At 35.5% G+C, this 15,216-nt stretch overlaps 1 protein-coding gene across 1 annotated transcript in view; it reads left to right on the plus strand.

Annotated features, from left to right (window-relative positions):
- LOC128548187 (uncharacterized) overlaps positions 1–15,216 on the plus strand; it is a 41,877-nt gene that overhangs the window by 16,636 nt on the left and 10,025 nt on the right. Inside the window, exons 3-5 of the mRNA XM_053522628.1 lie at positions 1,775–1,909; positions 5,776–6,997; positions 7,259–7,360. Coding sequence (XP_053378603.1) covers positions 1,775–1,909; positions 5,776–6,997; positions 7,259–7,360 — 1,459 coding nt within the window. The remainder of the gene's footprint in view (positions 1–1,774; positions 1,910–5,775; positions 6,998–7,258; positions 7,361–15,216) is intronic.

Raw genomic sequence — 15,216 nt, forward strand, 5'->3', positions numbered from 1 at the left:
GGCATACTTTAGGCATGGAATTTGAAAAAAAAGTTTTAAATTAAGATTGTTTCACAGTATAATTAAAGAGCAAGTCAGTCTTGATACATGTAAATCAAGGGTGGCGCGCCCATTAAACATAGTACACATGTGCGTAATGTAAAAAATTCCAGGAATGTTTGTTGTCAAAACATTTTCGAAATACAGTCGAAACTCGGTATCGCGAATTTCAAGGGACCATGCTTTTTATTTCGAGATAACCGAAATTCGAGTTATGAGGAGGGACGTATACAACATTGATACACATATCAGTCCCACTATCCAAAGCGTGAATCTTTCTTGAAATACTAGTTTCCTGTAATTATCTTTTAAGTTCCTTATAACACCTTGATCCATAGGTTGCGTGACGCTGGTTGAATTCAGAGGAAGAAACACTAGCTTTACTGATTTCAGTCCATTTATCTTTGGATACGCAGGACAGTTGTCCACAGCTAACAAGATTAATCTCTGGTTTCGACACAATACGAAAAGATTTAATAAAAAATAAAAAACTTCTTCCTTGATTGTTGTATACTCCGTGCTGTTGGCACTTAACGCATACACGATTCCAAACAGTTTGTGTTTATCAAAGTTTTAAGTTTTTCGAAGGTCCCAACTGTTCAAACTGATAAATTCATTATTTTAAATCAAAAGCAATTTTCAGAACATCTCAAAAACAAATGACCGCTGAGTAAAGAAATCTAATGTTTACAGCAAACAATTACCATTATGGCACGTGCAAACATTAGTATGACATCATCTTATTTTGATAATCACTGCACCTTTGATATGTCTGCATCACGGGGTACTGGTTAGGTAACAAACATAGACATGTGTTAAAAACCAACCACATTCACAATGACATGTGTGAAATTTTATCGCATATTTTTCTCACTTCGACTTAACCGAGTTTACAATGCGCTTGAATTTTACTGACGGGACTAAAAATCCCATCCGGAGTCTACCGTGTTTCGACTGTATTGACCTTTTGATTGTTGGAATTCCACTTTAATTATATGGCACACAATGTGTCAAAATGCACCATTTTACCATTTTTATGCCCCCGGCATCTACTGATGCGGGAGGCATATAGTGATTGTCCTGTCCGTCAATTTGTTCGTCCGTCCGTACAAGGTTAACCAAATGGGACCGTTTCGTCTAGCATCAGTGCCCCTTATTAGAATGACTTGATACTAATGCAGATGTAACCTGTGACCATTCCTCATCTTCAAACATCACCTGACCTCAGTTTGACCTTGACCTCGTTTTGGACTTAGGTTGCTTTGTATGGGCCATCTCTTGGTTAACCAAATGGGACAGTTTCGTCTAGCATCAATACCCCTTACTAGAATGACTTGATACTAATGCAGATGTAACCTGTGACCATTCCTCATCTTCAGACATCACCTGATCTCAGTTTGACCTTGACCTTGAACTTGACCTCGTTTTGGACTTGGGTTGCTTTGTATCGACAAGAATGCCACCGGGGGCATCAAGCGTTTATTGAATGCAGCTCCTTGTTTGATCTAAGTCTCCAGAATTTCCTGGAGGAGGCCCCGACCCCCTCCAGCAGGTGGGGAAAATCCCTTCCTCCACTAGGCACTTCGTGCCTTGTTATGGGTATCATTTTTTAAGCTTTAGAGCTCTTGCTACGCCTATGCAAATGATTTTGACCCTCAAAATGACTGTCAGTAATACAAAATGTAACCATTGATAAAATTTAAACCAGTAAAAAACATTGATTCTGCTGTTTCAGATGGAGAAAAGGCATAAAGAATTGTTGATACTGCAGCGTGCGAACTTGGTAGAGGACCTGAATATGAGGAGTGGGCTCTTCACACAGCTTCTGTGCAGAAAAATAATAGATCAAAGGATGGTCAGAAAGATCAAGGTAAAGTTCAGCATTTAGAACAAGTCAGAGCCTTATATGCTCTGTGTACTCAAAGAAATAAAGGACACCATCAGGTTTGTTTGTTTTTAAAGAAGATGGATAGGGGTTTGTTACTTTTCTTATGTCTCCAACTGCACAGGGGTGGGGGAGACAAATTGATTTACTCCTGTCTGTGTATGTCTGTCTGTGTGTCTGTCACAAAATTTCTTGTCCATACTCTAACTCAAACATTTCTCATCCGATGTTCACCAAACCTGAGCAAAATTTGTTTGCCAGTAAGTCCTCGGCCAAGTTTGATAACTAGCCAAATCAGCCAAGGCACTTCGGAATTATGGCCCTTGAAACTTGTTTTTGGTAATCAAGCTCTGAAAGTCTGATAAGGCAGTTGAGGTCTTGGTGCATGGTTGACTCATATACTACTAGGACTGGGAAGATTACTCAGTTTATCGGATCCGATTCTATTATTAGTTGAGACAGGTTTCAATTTTACAAAACCTTTAATCGCTCTCAAACAATAAACGTCACGAGTCATCCTTTATCTTTTTACATTTCTTTGACCAGCACATAAATCCACAGTATATTTCCGCTAAAACACATCAACTGAACATTATCAATAATTCTCGGATTTGCATGTCATGATATATTTAAAATAAAATACACCAAAATATGACTTATTAATTGTCACACTGCTTGCAAACGATAAAGTTGGTAAGTTTCTAATGAATTCAGCTGCTGGGAGTACCTTGATACAGTCGTCAGGAAAGAAAACATCATTTTTGGCTTGACTTTTCGAAGAAAAAATGGAGCAGCTATTGCAGTTGCCCCGGTGTCGGCATCGCCGTCGCCGTTGGTTAAAGTTTTTGATAAAGTCAAATATCTCTGTTACTATCAAAGCTATTAACTTGAAACTTAAAATACTTATTCACTATCAAAGTCTACACCAGGAGAAAGAATCCCCATAACTCTGATTTGAATTTTGACAGAATTATGCCCCTTTTTAATTATACGCCCGAAGGGACGTATTATGTTATGACGCTGGTGTCCGTCTGTCCGTCTGTCCGTTAGCAATTTCGTGTCCGCTCTGTAACTCTTGAACCCCTTGAAGGATTTCAAAGAAACTTGACACAAATGTTCACCACACCAAGACGACGTGCAGAGCGCATGTTCCGGATGACTCGCTTCAAGGTCAAGGTCACACTTAGGAGTCAAAGGTCATATCAGTTTGTTTCGTGTCTGCTCTGTAACTCTTGATCCCCTTGAAGGATTTCAAAGAAACTTGACACAAATGTTCACCACACCAAGACGACTTGCAGAGCGCATGTTCCGGATGACTCGCTTCAAGGTCAAGGTCACACTTAGGGGTCAAAAGTCATATCAGTTTGTTTTGTGTCCGCTCTGTAACTCTTGAACTGCTGGAAGGATTTCAAAGAAACCTGGCAGAAATGTTCACCACACTGAGACGATGTGCAGAGCGCATGTTCCGGATGACTCACTTCAAGGTCAAGGTCACACTTAAGGGTCAAAGGTCATATATGACTTTGCTTTGTGTATATTGCTCTGCATTGCAGTGCTCTTGTTTTTATTTGGCAGATCTCTTTTTTGTACTTACAATATTTTTTTTTTTAATTACTTCCCTTTTATGTTACTATAAATAGCTTATTTTGAAACTTTTTTATTATTGACCGTAGGGAAAAACCGAGACCACTTTTCTGTGGTACAACATGGATGGTACTTCCAATTTTTAGGTCTATTTTTACATACCTGTACCTGATAAGGATTTTTTTGTAGGCCTTGAATATTTTTTTGTGGATTTGTTTTTTGAAGTTTTCCTTTTGTTGTTCCAGTCCTTTGGGCTACAACAGTCAAGTTCTTAAAATTTTGCTCCCATCCTATGATGTAAGCCTTCGGGCGTATATTGCCCCGCTTGGCGGCGCTCTTGTTTAGAATTTTTTGTTAAATTTTTTGGTAAAGTCAAATATCTCTGTTACTATCAGAGCTATTGACTTGAAACTTAAAATAGTTATTTACTATCAAAGTCTACACCAGGAGAAACAATCCACATAACACTGATTTAAATTTTTTAAGAATTATGCCCCTTTTTAACTTAGATTTTTTGGTTAAAATTTTTAATAAAGTCGAATATCTCTGTTACTATCAGAGCTATTGACTTGAAACTAAAGAATACTAATTTACCATCAAAGTCTACACCAGGAGAAACAATCCCCATAACTCTGGTTTGAATTTTGACAGAATTATGCCCCTTTTGAAAATTTTTGATAGTCCAATATCTCTGTTGCTATTAAAGTTTTTGACTTGAAACTTAAAACAGTTATTTACTATCAAAGTCTACACCAGGAGAAACAATCCCCATTACTCTGATTTGAATTTTGACAGAAGTATCCCCCTTTTTAACTTAGATTTTTTTTGGTTAAAATTTTTGATAAAGTCAAATATCTCTGTTACTATCAGAGCTATTGACTTGAAACTAAAGAATACTAATTTACCATCAAAGTCTACACCAGGAGAAACAATCCCCATAACTCTGATTTGAATTTTGACAGAATTATGCCCCTTTTTAACTTAGAATTTTTTGTTAAAATTTTTGATAGTCCAATATCTCTGTTACTTTTAAAGTTTTTGACTTGAAACTTAAAACAGTTATTTACTATCAAAGTCTACACCAGGAGAAACAATCCCCATTACTCTGATTCGAATTTTGACAGAGTAATGTCCCTTTTTAACTTGGATTTTTTTTTACTGGCAAAGCTCTAATTCAGAGTTAGCACTGAGAAAAGTCGAGCGCGCTGTCTTACAGACAGCTCTTGTCAATATGAGGCCGATTAACTGGTTTGATTCGATTTCAAACAAATGAATAACCGGTTTCAAAATTTTTAAATTGTCCCAGCCCTGTATACTACTGTACAGATGATTAGGCAGTTGTGGGAGACATGCACTTTTCTCAAAAGCAGAGCTCTGTAGTTTTGGGGAAGAAATAAGTTTGGAATTTGGGCAAAGGGAAAATAAAGTCTCAATATACAGGTAATATCACTTTTAAAATGGGAAAACTGCACAGTTTGAAAGATTGTTTTTGAGTAAAAAACCCTTGGAAAAGGTCCATGCTAAGGAAGGGGGAAAATGCGTTGATCATCAAGAAACTTTTCTGCTTGATAAAAAAATGACCTGGTCACGTTCATTTTCTCCTGTTTTGGATGGTTTTTATTCATGTATTGGTCAACATCCATACAGGATTTTAATATTACTTTTTGTCTTTTTGTGACATATATACAAGACACTTTTCATGTGTTTCTTGTAAAATAGGGCTGTCATTGATTGAAAACTTGTCTTTTGGAATCTAGGTCAAATTGGAAACTGGATAATCTGAGATTAAAAACTAGGTGGCTGGTTCCAAGAACAGAAAATATTTGTTACATATGTAATAATCAGTGGCAGTATTTTACTTGTTTTGGATGAAACTTGGTCAAAAGATCAGTCTTTACAATATCTGGGTCAAGTTTGAAACTCGGTATTTGAGTTCATGAAATGGGTGGTACATTTATCTTATAGACAGAACTTACCACACTTGTTACCATATTTTCCAGCTGATTTACTTATTCCCTGTCATAAAGTATTTCCAGAATATTAGTCTTATAAATGAAATCAATGGAAATTGCTTAACTGAGTCAGCTTGGCATAAAAAATCTGTGTCACTACATGTAGGTCAGATAACAGGAAAACATTACTAAAAACCGTTATTTCAAACTTTAAAAAGTTTATACTTAACGCAGTAGTAGTCTCTATTTTACTTGTTGACATGACGTATTTTAAAGGTCAAACAGTCAATGTCAGCCTGCTTGTTTAAATTTTAGAATGGTAATACAGAAGATGAACAGGCCGAAGAATTGTTAGATTATTTGCCAAAATCTGATCAAGGAGCAAAGACTTTTGACCTTTTCTGCGAGGCCTTGATAGCAGACTCTCAAAGCAATGTTGTTAAGTCTTACCTCAAGCCTGAAAACAAGAAAGAGTCAGATGAAAACAAGACTGTACAGGAGTCCGCAGAGAGTATAGGCGATACTTCATCTCAGGCTGGGGGACAGACATGTGTGCATGTAGCAGAGGGTGTAGAGTATAGGGACGGTGATCGTTCGGTCGCAAGTCCGAGCCATGTACCAAACATTGCTATCCGAGAAGAGTTTCAGAGTCAGATGTATAGGCGGAGTATTGAACCAAGAGATTTACATCATTCCCTGTCTTCCCCGAACTTGCCAAACAGTTCTGAACATGAAGCCAGATTTTTCTATCAAAATTCGTTAAGAAATCCAAATGCTGTATACACTGTTTTAAATGACCGGTGCATAAACAAAATGGAAAAAGAAAAACAGCTGTTCAACATGGGCTTGCCTGTTGCTTCTATTTCACAAATTATGAACGATTATCACATGCAAAACAATAATGATCCATTGTTAGTAAGAGATTCGGGAAGTAAAATACTTCCAAAATGTGCGTCTTCCAAAGATTTTTCCCAGAATGCATTTGCTCAACCACCACCTGTGTTCGGTTATTCTCCACATAAAGAGATTAATGTGTCTTCCATGAATTCTTCATTCGGACCCAGTCCTCAAAAATCATTTGCCTTTCATACGAGGGATCAAACTTATTCACCAGTATTACAAGAAAGCGACTTTATAAGTGCTAAGAAAGGGTATGGTATAGGCACAATTAAGGAAAGAGAATTAGAAATAGAAAATATTTATAGTTCTAGTAAGCAAAACGAAAAGCTGTTTAATGAGAAAATCGGGTCATGCTATGAAGGATATGATGAAAGTATGCGTCATAAAGTTTCAGCACCACAAGTCAGTGAAATCCGTTCCAGTCCATCCAGATTTTCTGATGCTCGTAATGTTATGGAGATGGACAGGTATATTGAAGTAAATAATAGCAGTGATGGTAGTCAACATCGCAGCATGATCTCGTTTCCTCGTCATGTTACAATGCTGCCAGTTTCTCACCATCCAGACCTCCGCAGTGAAGAATCATTCAGGGGAGACGATAGCAGATCACCAAGGCTAATGAGAAATGATAGTGTTGGTATGTACAGATTTATGATTAGGACTTGCAGTACCATTTTTGTAAATAGTGAAAATTATTTTTTTTGATAAGTTTATTTTTCCATATCACATACATGTTCAAGATAATGCACTACTTTTGTGTATATGCACAAATACTGTTCATTTAAGTGATAGTTATAATTCAAATAAATAGGAGTACTCTAAAGCAGTGAAATTACTAGATATTATGGCAGTACTAAAAAACATGCACTTTGAAGAAAAAAAATCCTTTATTTTCCAGATACAATGCAAAAACGACCATTAAGTGAAGAAGTCGAAACTGGAGGTAAATTTTTCAAACCAGTTCTAGTTCATTTTCTAGCCAGCCCGCTTAGCTCAGTAGGTTAGAGCGTTGGTCTACGGATCGCAAAATCGCGAGTTTGATTCTCGGGCGGGCCGCATGTTCTCCGTGACTATTTGATAAACGACATTGTGTCTGAAATCATTAGTCCTCCACCTCTGATTCATGTGGGGAAGTTGGCAGTTACTTGCGGAGAACAGGTTTGTACTGGTACAGAATCCAGGAACACTGATTAGGTTAACTGCCCGCCGTTACTGATGAAACACTGGAAACCATGCTTTTCAAAAAACTGCCACGTAATGCATTTCAACTTCACTGCTGCCATTGCTAACTATACTGCCACTGACTATGCATGTCATACTACCACTGCTTCCATAGTCCTAAATATAAGACCTGACATAACTCATATCACTTTATAAGTTCATTTTAATTGATATTTTACATTTTTTACTTTCTATGTTATGTCGAAAAAAGCTTTGATAATAAAAATGTAAAATGTCAGAATATTGACTGTTGAACTTCAAATGACAACTTTTTCACGTCTAATTATTTGGACTACTGCTGCCACTGACAATGCATTGTTGCCATTGCTAACTATACTGCCACTGACAATGCATGTTCCTACCATTGCTACTGCTGTAAATACGGTGCGATTCATGTCCTAAAAACTATTACGCGTAGATCCATGTTCATTTGTTTATCGTAATATTAGATTCAAGTAAAATTGTCAACCTGAATGGTATTCGAAACAACAAAAGTAGATTGGAAAAGAAGAACCGATAAAAAAATATATTTTTTTTTCTATTTAGCAGCCGACACTTAGTCCCAACGCCTGCATATGCAATATTTACACAATGCGAAGAATCAAACAACTTTCTTTTACAGAAAAATTACCGTGTCGTTTTTCCGTAAAACCTACATACCTTTAATCCGTAATTTAATTGTTTGAGTAAATCATTTTATTTACAATGTTCTGTTGACTAAATTAATTCATAACCAGCGTTAAATGAAAGAAACAGCAGGTTTATAAATAGTGTCGCTTGTCAGATGTCAAAATTTATTGAAGCGGTATAAATAGAAACAAGGAGAACAAGCAAATTCGATGAATTGGTATCCCCCGCCGAAAGGGTTTGTGGTGAGGAATGACAAAAAAATATATCCGGCAAAAAGTTAAGGATGTTACTAAGAAGCAAATAATTTCATTAGTCAAAATCAATTTAACAGAAAACAAATGTTTAATTAAAGAGTACATAATAAATATTGATCCTGACTAAAGAATTTATTTTGAATGGAATATGCTTACTGTAATAAGCTTAGCTATTAAAATTAAATGCAGCTATAGGTATCGCACAGTAATAAGGCGCCTTGAAATGTAAACAAACAAAACAATAGCATAAATTTAAGTCGATACACAACGTTTAGGCTGCAAACAGTAAATCCTCGTTGGTCGAGCGGTAATGGTATCTGTCTTATTTTTTTTCGTCGGGAGTTCGATTTTCGGACCCGTATAAAGTATTTTGAAAAATGTATTTATTTTTCATGTTTTTTTAATACGATTCAAAGAAAACATCACTAGTTTGTTAGTCTAGTACTAACTTGTGCACTAATTTATATATGTCACTGATAACACGTAATCGTGTTTAAATAAGCTTCATCTTTAATATAATCTAATGTTTTTTAGGCTTTCGAAAATAAATTAGAAACCAGAGAAAAGCAAATTTACACAAAGTATATCAACTAAATGCAAAATAAAAAAAATGATGGGTGCAAGGTTCGAACCATCAAAACTAACACTACAAAATGATCACATGTCTATCCACTCAACCTACTGCGCCATCAAACCAGCTATTGATCATACTTTCAATATATTTTGTTTTAAAAGAGATTGCAAAGTACTGATTATTTATTTACATGTTGCTAAAAATACTGTGCGGTACTTATAATTGAAATGTGAGCTTGAAGTTTAACTGGAACGAAATATTGTCTTTGAGAGTGGTATGGCACCAAGTGTTGCTGTTTCACATGTACATTTGAACTTAAAAGAACAGAATGTCCTTAAGAGAACACAATCAAGTAAGATATCTTGAACATGGCTAAGGGCAAGGTTTGTGCAGTCACAACTTAACATTTTGAAGGTTTGAACATTTAAAAAAGAAAGATGAAAGGAATGGAAATACATATATATGTATATATAAATATATGTTTATATTTCTTCATGTTCTTAGGGGGACGGGGTGTGTGAACAGGCGAGGAAACAAAAATTCACATGTTGATTATAAATATTGATGGAAAATTAAGAATAATACTTTTTTTTAAATCGGTGAAGGGGGGGGGGGTGGGGGGATGGACAGGGGATGCATGATCGGTGGTGGGTATGACTGGGTGGAGGAGCCAGGCCGGGGAATGGTACAACTTGCATGTTGATAAATAGTCATGGAAGGTTTGAAAAAATCTAAAATAAGGAATGAATTTTTTTAAATATTTTTTGGGGGGGAGGAGGGGGCGGTGAGGGAGGGGTTGTGACCAAGGCAAGGGGGTGACCAGGTGTGGGTGCACAATTTCACATTTTTATAATAAATGTTCATGGAGAAGAATGAAAGAAATTTAATGAAACTTTACCTAATGGTAAGTTTGTTATGTATAGTGCATTTTATTTGACCTGGCGGGGCGTGGTTGCGCGACGGTCCACTACATTTTTGTGCAGGGTATGTAGTACATGTAACCAATGTAACGTTGAATTTTAGTCGTTGGTTACCGAAGATTACGGAATGAAACAGTTATATTGCTCTACCTATTTTGCTCGTTTTTTGAGATTACCATACTTTGCATATATCAGAGATTAACTCCGCCCCACCAGGTCAAATAAAACATAATACAAATATGTGGATTTTTATACAATTAGATGGCAATAACTGAAGTTACAAAAGAAATCTGAACGAAATTGTGTGTGCACAACCATATTATGGTGATCTAAATTCTGTTTAAATTTCATAGTTCAAGGTCAATTATATCAAAAGTTATGATGCAGAAATTGCCATATTTATAGTACCATATATAGTTAACACTAGAAACTTCTAAGGGCCATAACTCTGGTGTTACTTGGGCAATCTGACTGAAACTTGACGGGCCCCATAACCTTATAGTGGTGGACATGTGTGAAGTTTGTTTGAAAAAAAATCTAAAATAAGAAATGATTTTTTGGGGGTTGGGGGTTGGGGTGGGGAGGGGGGTGGAGGGAGTTACCAAGGTAAGGGGGTGACCAGGTGTGGGTGCACAACTTCACATGTTTATATAGATGTTAATGGAACAAAATGAAAGAAATTTAATGAAATTCTACCAAATGGTAAGTTTGTTATGTACAAATATGTGGATTTTTATACAATTAAAGGGCAATAACTCTGAAGTTACAAAAGAAATCTGAACGAAATCGTGTGTGCACAACCACGATATAGTGATCTAAATTCTATTTAAGTTTCATAGTTCTAGGTCAAATATATCAAAAATTACGATGCAGATATTGCCATATTTATAGTACCATATATAGTTAACACTAGAAACTTCTAAGGGCCATAACTCTGGTGTTACTGGGGAAATCTGACTGAAACTTGACGGACCGCATAAACTCATTGTGATGAACATGTATATGAAGTTTTATAAAAATATTCCCAACCGTTTCCTAGATATGGCTGCGGACGGACGGACGGACGGACAACCCCAAAACTATATCCCTCCGACTTCGTGGGATAAAAAGTTAACGACTTCCTAACGTTTTCCAAGACATGATTACGAGGTTAAAAGAACGTTTTAATACTTCTAAAATATCGTATTTCTGCCTGCAAAACCATATGCACGATTCTGTCTCACACGTTTGGCTCTCAGAGGATATTTCCTTGTCTCTAGGCCTATTCCGTAAATTAATGTACGTTACTCGGCGACAACATAATTGAAGCATTGCTTGTCTATGGTGGCATATTTCCGCCACGAGCTAGCTAGGTAGCTTTCTTGATACTTCAAAAATTATCTTCATAAAACGAAATGTTCTGATATGATTTATCTCAATAGTCGAAGGTTTCCTGGAAATATTATTGCGATAATTTACAATATTAGAACAATGAGAATATTTCCTGGAAAGTCTACAAAATTATCTTTATACCTACCTAGCTATCTCGTGGCAGAAATATGCCACCATACAAGTTATAGTAGAATATTTCATATTTCATGATTTCAGGTTTCATGAAGTTTTAGAAACTGTGATGTGGTGAAGTATGAAATCATCAAGTTTATTATTTCTTACTGCTTGCACAATTTAACATTTTACAGATTTTTTTTTAAACTGGGAAGTCGTAAGTTGTGAAATCGAGAAGTTCAATATAATTCCATTTTTCATTATTTAATGTTTTCTTGTATAAATATCGTGAAATTCAGCTTAACATTCTTCACAATTATAAGTTCATGCAGAAGCCACTGATCTTTGATGCTATTACATAAATAACATTTATTGAATAAATTGTAAATACAAATTAGCTATTCTACAAAATATTTTCACCGTACATATACATTTTGAGTCGTTTTTAAAAACGTGAAATATATTAGTAAAAATGTTTTACTTTCAGAATAGTTCTGTTACATATTTAACAGTCTCCGGATCAAGTTTGCAAATATACTGTCATTTAATATCTTTTTATCCGGAAAATGGACCGGAAGTTGCGAAATGAAAATTCAAACGTATAGTATACATAACTCATATATGTAATTCATTCTCTTTTTTGCATTTTTATTACAAACACTGGTTACTGTCTTATAGTTGAGGATTTGGACCGAAAGTCCAAGTATTTGTTATTTGTTTTCTTGTTCACATTTTCGATGACTTTCTTTTAACGGAGTTTTGATATGAAATGTGGGGCGTAGCTGGTCAAAGTTCAAGGTTCAAAGTCTCCTGTCCCGAATTTTTAAACTGCATTCTGGAGCAGTCTGTAATTTCTGAAACATAATTACACAAAAAATCAGGAAAATGATTTTTATATTTTGCCATATAAAATTAACGTTTTCCTTCACTCCGGCCAGATTTAAACAGAAAATAAAGAGGAAATCAAAAAAAAAAAAAAAAAAAAAAAAAAAAAAAAAAAAAAAAAAACTAAGGTCTACGAGGCGTACAAATGTAAAATAAGAATTCACTCGAGTGGCAGTTTCAAACACTTTACACGAACCTAACAATCTAGTGATAGCTCAAGCTTCCTCAGATGTACACTATTTTATTAACCTGCGTCGGAATAGTCGAGCGCGCTGTCTCTTGTGGCAGCTTTTGTTTCATTCACGAGTCTTATTCCTAATTATTTCTAGGAACGTCCGGCACAAGCCGGGTTTCGAACATAGGGCCTATATCAACCCGGAAATTTGTTAAATTTATGTTGAGGATTTTCATTTGATTTGATTAAGGGCTAGAAAGCAAATGTTCTACTTTTTATACTTATTTCGAGGACATTTATTTTATTTATTTTGTTGGGTTTAACGTCGCACCGACACAATTAAAAGTCAGATGACGACTTTCCAGCTTTGATGGTGGAGGAAGACCCCAGGTGCCCCTCTGTGCGTCCTTTCATCAAAAGCGGGCACCTTGTAGAACTACCAAACTCACATGAAGAATTCAACGCCACAAGTGAGGCTCGAACCCGCATAGATATAGGGCAATTGATTTGAAGTCAGCGACCTTAACCACTCGGCCACTGAGGCCGCTATTTCGAGGGCAAGTAAGTTGGGTCTTTATGGTGTTAGGCTGGAAAAGATAGTGCCAAAATTTATACACCAAAATGCTATATTGCATAAATTCCTCGTTATTTCTTCGAATACAGTTAGGTTGTGTAAAGGTCAGAGTATCAGAAAACGGAAAAAAATAAAACATATTTTAAAAAAAGTCCCGATCTTTCAATGACAATGGCGCATGTTTACAAATTAAATAGAATGCTATGAAATTTATGATGCTGTGTAAATTGAATTACACGTCTGTTTTATTTTCTAATTGTGGAAGATCAGACAGTGAGAAGTTATATATTTAAGACACGCTTTTTGTGTCATTAATACTTTACTTAGAAAAATATTTCTATGTTATTGATTACCTCCTGATCCTTGCGCGTTCCTCGTGTTGCTTCGACGATCTCATTTCTTCATAGGAATTTTACAATGTTAAAATGCCTAGCCCTTTAATATCGAATATGCAGTAGAACAAACAAGTGCATCATGCTGGAACAAATTTATTCAATTAAATGTACGTTTGAGCAAGTATCTGTGGTGGTTAAAGACCCGCCACAACCTAGTGACCTACTGTTTCCTCCCACATGAACTTCGTGAAAATCATTATGATGATACTGGTGTAATACTATACTACTATTTTGCAGGTGGATGATTTAGGCAATTCCTGAATTAATCTGTTTTACCAACTTTATATCGAAACTTAAGGATACTCCGCAAATTGAAATTAGAAATTCATGTGAAAAATTAGAATCCTCGAAACAGTTTCGGAAGAGCAAGGACACAAAAATAAATAACAGAAGCAGGAAAATTTGCGAATATGAAAGCTTCGCTGAACCCGCTCTCCACGGCGCATTGAAAGAAAATGAATGAACATTTTCGTTGCAGGATTTTGGTATCGTAGGCAACTCAATCTGTATTTTCAAATCAAAGAAATACCAAAATAATGAATACGAATGTTACCTTTTCAAGAAAATGTCGTTAAACATCCTAATGCGCAAAACACGTGCACAATTGTTCTAAAATATTTCGCCTCCATTTTTATTTTAGAGAATTAAAGATATGATTTTATTTTTTAACCTCATATTTCTTTACATATTTCACCTTATTCATTTCATGGGATATCCATTTAGTAGCACTGGTCGATTTTCTTCATCTATTACCTATTCTTTGCATTTAAAGAATAAACGCAATGTGTAAACTGGTAAACATAGATTTTCACTTTATACACATTTCTTAGACAGGTAAGTTTTTTTCACTTAAAATTGGCAAACTATTAATGAAAGATCGATACTGTTTCAAAAACAAAATTCAACTTCAATCATTTACAAAATCTCTAAATATATTACATAAATAGAACTCAAATTCCCAAAATAAACCATTTTAGAACTATTCCGGGAACTATTCAACCGAACAACGCATTTCAATATGTTAAAAACACATTTATCTTTGTAAACAAAGTTCACCTGACCGAAATTACTGAAAAAGGAGATATGCTTACTTATTTCAGTTTTACGTCCTGTATGACTTGAGGTCTATATTTGTTTATGTTCCATAATTATCCCATTATCAAAAGATGTCCGATCAATTCTTGAGAAATAAAACGAATTAATTTCAACTACTTGTTTACACTTTAATTAACCATGTGAAATTAAAGGCTTACACTATCAAGAGAACCACATGCATTTTGAACATAGTGGCGAATAAACTGAGTTCACTTTGAAGTATGGTGCCTCAGCTGAGCCACTTATCTAGTGCTTATATGAGATAATTAATGTGTAAGAATAATATTTCAAAGTATACTCTATATAAACGACGTCAGAAAACAAGTGCGCAGTAGGCAAACAGAAAGACTATTGTTTTTCAAATTTCAGATAAATTAGCGTGGCATAATATTATTTACATAATTATATATGTACACGTACTGTACAAGGCTAATTGTGATGTCGTCAAGACTTATCTATATACATCATCCTCCTAAATCTAGTAGTAATTTAGCGGGACGATAGTGCAAGATACAGAAGAGTCTCCGATTCCAGAAGCTGCCTTGGTTCTTTGGTGTGTTAGGAGTAAGCTGGACTTATCCCAGTGTTATAAGTTTTCAGACGAACTCGTGATCCATAGTTTCGTTGTCCGACAGTAGTATTTTTCGT

Source organism: Mercenaria mercenaria, chromosome 14, assembly GCF_021730395.1.
Source record: "Mercenaria mercenaria strain notata chromosome 14, MADL_Memer_1, whole genome shotgun sequence".
Lineage (NCBI taxonomy): Eukaryota > Metazoa > Mollusca > Bivalvia > Venerida > Veneridae > Mercenaria > Mercenaria mercenaria.